General features: G+C 63.7%; 1 protein-coding gene across 1 annotated transcript; it reads left to right on the forward strand.

Annotated features, from left to right (window-relative positions):
• Positions 1 to 1,194: 1,194 nt before the first annotated feature.
• Positions 1,195 to 3,366, forward strand: LOC108510627 (DNA-directed RNA polymerase II subunit RPB1-like; the record flags this gene model as incomplete). The annotated part of the gene is made up of 2 exons (XM_017840291.1): positions 1,195 to 1,388; positions 3,272 to 3,366. Coding segments are annotated over exons 1-2 (237 nt in total), but the record flags the coding sequence as incomplete, so codon positions are not given.
• Positions 3,367 to 3,819: the final 453 nt, after the last annotated feature.

The raw sequence follows: 3,819 nt of genomic DNA on the forward strand, positions 1-3,819 counted from the left end.
ATTTGGGGTGGTCTGGGGGGGATTTGGTGGGACTTGAGGGTGATTTGGGAGGATTTGAGGAGGTCTAGGGTGGATTTGGGGTGGTCTGGGGGGGATTTGGTGGGACTTGAGGGTGATTTGGGAGGATTTGAGGAGGTCTAGGGTGGATTTGGGGTGGTCTGGGGGGGCTTTGATGGGATTTGAGGGTGATTTGAGGAGGTCTAGGGTGAATTTGGGGTGGTCTGGGGGGGGCTTTGGTGGGACTTGAGGGTGATTTGGGGGGTTTGAGGAGGTCTAGGGTGGATTTGGGGTGGTCTGGGGAGGATTTGGTGGGATTTGAGCGTGATTTGAGGAGGTCTAGGGTGGATTTGGGGTGGTCTGGGGGGGCTTTGGTGGGACTTGAGGGTGATTTGGGGGGCTTTGGTGGGACCTGAACCCCCCCTTGGGTGTTGGGTGCCCCAAGGGTGATGTCCCCAGTCCAGGGGGGTTCCATGGGGTGTTGGGTGCCCCAAGGGGGGTCCCGACCCCACAGTGGGGTGGTGGGTGCCCCAAGGGGGGTGTCCCCAATCCAGGGGGGTCCCGACCCCACAATGGGGTGTTGGGTGCCCCAAGGGGGGTTCTGATCCCACAATGGGGTGGTGGGTGCCCCAAAGGGGGTGTCCCCAATCCAGGGGGTTCCATGGGGTGTTGGGTGCCCCAAGGGGGGTGTCCCCAATCCAAGAGGGTCCCGACCCCACAATGGGGTGGTGGGTGCCCCAAAGGGGGGTGTCCCCAATCCAGGGGGGTCCCGACCCCACAATGGGGTGTTGGGTGCCCCAAGGGAGGTGTCCCCAGTCCAGGGAGGTCCCAACCCCACAGTGGGGTGTTGGGTGCCCCAAAGGGGGTGTCCCCAGTCCAGGGGGGGTTCCATGGGGTGATGGATGCCCCAAGGGGGGTGTCCCCAATCCAGGAGGGTCCCGACCCCACAATGGGGTGGTGGGTGCCCCAAGGAGGGTTCTGACCCCACAATGGGGTGTTGGGTGCCCCAAAGGGGGGTGCCCCCAATCCAGGAGGGCCCTGACCCCACAATGGGGTGTTGGGTGCCCCAAGGGGGTTTCTGACCCCACAGTGGGGTGGTGGGTGCCCCAAAGGGGGTGTCTCCAATCCAGGGGGGTCCTGACCCCACAATGGGGTGTTGGGTGCCCCAAATGGGGTGTCCCCTTTGGGTCAGGGCCCTGACCCCCCCCTTTCCCCTGCCCAGGTGATTGTGGAGAACGGGGAGCTGATCATGGGCATCCTGTGCAAGAAGTCCTTGGGCACCTCGGCCGGGTCCCTGGTGCACATCTCCTACCTGGAGATGGGCCACGACACCACCCGGCTCTTCTACAGCAACATCCAGACCGTCATCAACAACTGGCTGCTCATCGAGGGTCAGTGGGGGCTCGGGGGGGTCCGGGGGGGGCTGGGACCCCTCCTGGAGGCACCAAACGGGGGTTGAGGGACCTGGGGACCTTCTGGGAGCTCAGCTTTGAGGGGACTTGGGTGTCCCTGGGGGCTCTTGGACCCCGTTCTTGGGGGCAGGAAGATCTTGGGGGGGTCCTTAGACCCCCGTTTTGGGGGGATCTGGAGGGTCTGAGGGGGTCCACGGGGGGCTGAGACCCCTCCTGGAGGCACCAAACGGGGGTTGAGGGACCTGGGGACCTTCTGGGAGCTCAGCTTTGAGGGGACTTGGGTGTCCATGGGGGCTCTTGGATCTTCTTCTTGGGGACAACAAGGACTTGGGGGGTCCTTGGACCCCTTTTTGGGGGATCCAGGGGGGTCCACGGGGGGCTGAGACCCCTCCTGGAGGCACCAAACGGGGGTTGAGGGACCTGGGGACCTTCTGGGAGCTCAGCTTTGAGGGGACTTGGGTGTCCATGGGGGCTCTTGGATCTTCTTCTTGGGGACAACAAGGACTTGGGGGGTCCTTGGACCCCTTTTTGGGGGATCCAGGGGGGTCCACGGGGGGCTGAGACCCCTCCTGGAGGCACCAAACGGGGGTTGAGGGACCTGGGGACCTTCTGGGAGCTCAGCTTTGAGGGGACTTGGGTGTCCATGGGGGCTCTTGGATCCTCTTCGTGGAGCCTGCAAGGACTTGGGGGTCCTTGGACCCCTTTTTGGGGGATCCAGGGGGGTCCACGGGGGGCTGAGACCCCTCCTGGAGGCACCAAACGGGGGTTGAGGGACCTGGGGACCTCTTGGGAGCTGAGCATTGAGGGGACTTGGGTGTCCATGGGGGCTCTTGGACCCCATTCTTGGGGGCAGGAAGATCTTGGGGGGTCCTTAGACCCCCGTTTTGGGGGGATCTGGAGGGTCTGAGGGGGTCCACGGGGGGCTGGGACCCCTCCTGGAGGCACCAAACGGGGGTTGAGGGACCTGGGGACCTTCTGGGAGCTCAGCATTGAGGAGACTTGGGTGTCCCTGGGGGCTCTTGGATCCTCTTCTTGGAGCCTGCAAGGACTTGAGGGGTCCTTGGACCCCTTTTTGGGGATCCAGGGGGGTCCACGGGGGGCTGAGACCCCTCCTGGAGGCACCAAACAGGGGTTGAGGGACCTGGGGACCTCTTGGGAGCTCAGCTTTGAGGGGACTTGGGTGTCTCTGGGGGCTCTTGGACCCCATCCTTGGAGCTTGCAAGGACTTGGGGGGTCCTTGGACCCCTTTTCTGGGGGGATCTGGAGGGTCTGAGGGGGTCCACGGGGGGCTGGGACCCCTCCTGGAGGCACCAAACGGGGGTTGAGGGACCTGGGGACCTCTTGGGAGCTGAGCATTGAGGGGACTTGGGTGTCCCTGGGGGCTCTTGGATCCTCTTGGTGGAGCCTGCAAGGACTTGGGGGTCCTTGGACCCCTTTTTGGGGGGATCTGGGGGGTCTGAGGGGGTCCACAGGGGGCTGGGACCCCTCCTGGAGGCACCAAACGGGGGTTGAGGGACCTGGGGACCTTCTGGGAGCTCAACTTTGAGGGGACTTGCGTGTCCCTGGGGGCTCTTGGATCCTCTTCTTGGGGACAACAAGGACTTGGAGGGTCCTTGGACCCCTTTTTTGGGGCCTGGGGGGGTCTTGGGGGTCGTCCCAACCCCCCTTTTTGCCCCTCCAAGGCCCTCCTTGTCCACATTTCCCCCCTTTCCCACCCCAAAACCCCCCCAATATCTCCCCCAACGTGACCCAGGGTCGGGGTTTTTTGGGGGTGAGGGGCACGGGGGGGGTCAGATCTGGGGTGGGGGAGGACCCTGAGTTGGGGGGCCCCCCCTGAACCCCCAGTGCCACCCCCTGCCCAGGTCACACCATCGGGATCGGGGACTCCATCGCCGACGCCAAGACCTACCAGGACATCCAGAACACCATCAAGAAGGCCAAGCAGGACGTCATCGAGGTGGGGGTTTGGGGTCCCCGGGAGATTCTGGGGGGTCCTCAGTGGGTTTGGAGGGTCCTCCGGAATTTTGGGAGTCCCCAGGTGATGCCAGATCTCAACCAGGGGGTTCCTTTTTGGGGGGAACGTGGGATTTGGGGGCCACCCCGGTCCCAAGGAGTTCGGGGGGGTGGTCCCTCAAAGGGGGGTTCTTGGGGGATTCCCCCAAATTTTGGGATCTCTGGAGGGTTTTGGGGGGGGGTCTGGGATCACTCCCAGGGTTGCTGGGACTTTTTGGGGGGTTCTCAATCCCCCCCCAGGGACATCTCAGCCCCTTCCCCCGGGACACTTTGAGGAGCCCTCAGGAATCTTGAGGAACTCCCAGAGATCTTGGGGAGCTTCCAGAGATCTTGGGGGGCTCCCAGGAATTTTGGGGAGCTCCCAGGAATTTTGGGGAGCTCCCAGGGGTTTTGGGGA

Source organism: Lepidothrix coronata, unplaced genomic scaffold (assembly GCF_001604755.1).
Source record: "Lepidothrix coronata isolate B3197 unplaced genomic scaffold, Lepidothrix_coronata-1.0 Scaffold1658, whole genome shotgun sequence".
In the NCBI taxonomy this organism is placed as follows: domain Eukaryota; kingdom Metazoa; phylum Chordata; class Aves; order Passeriformes; family Pipridae; genus Lepidothrix; species Lepidothrix coronata.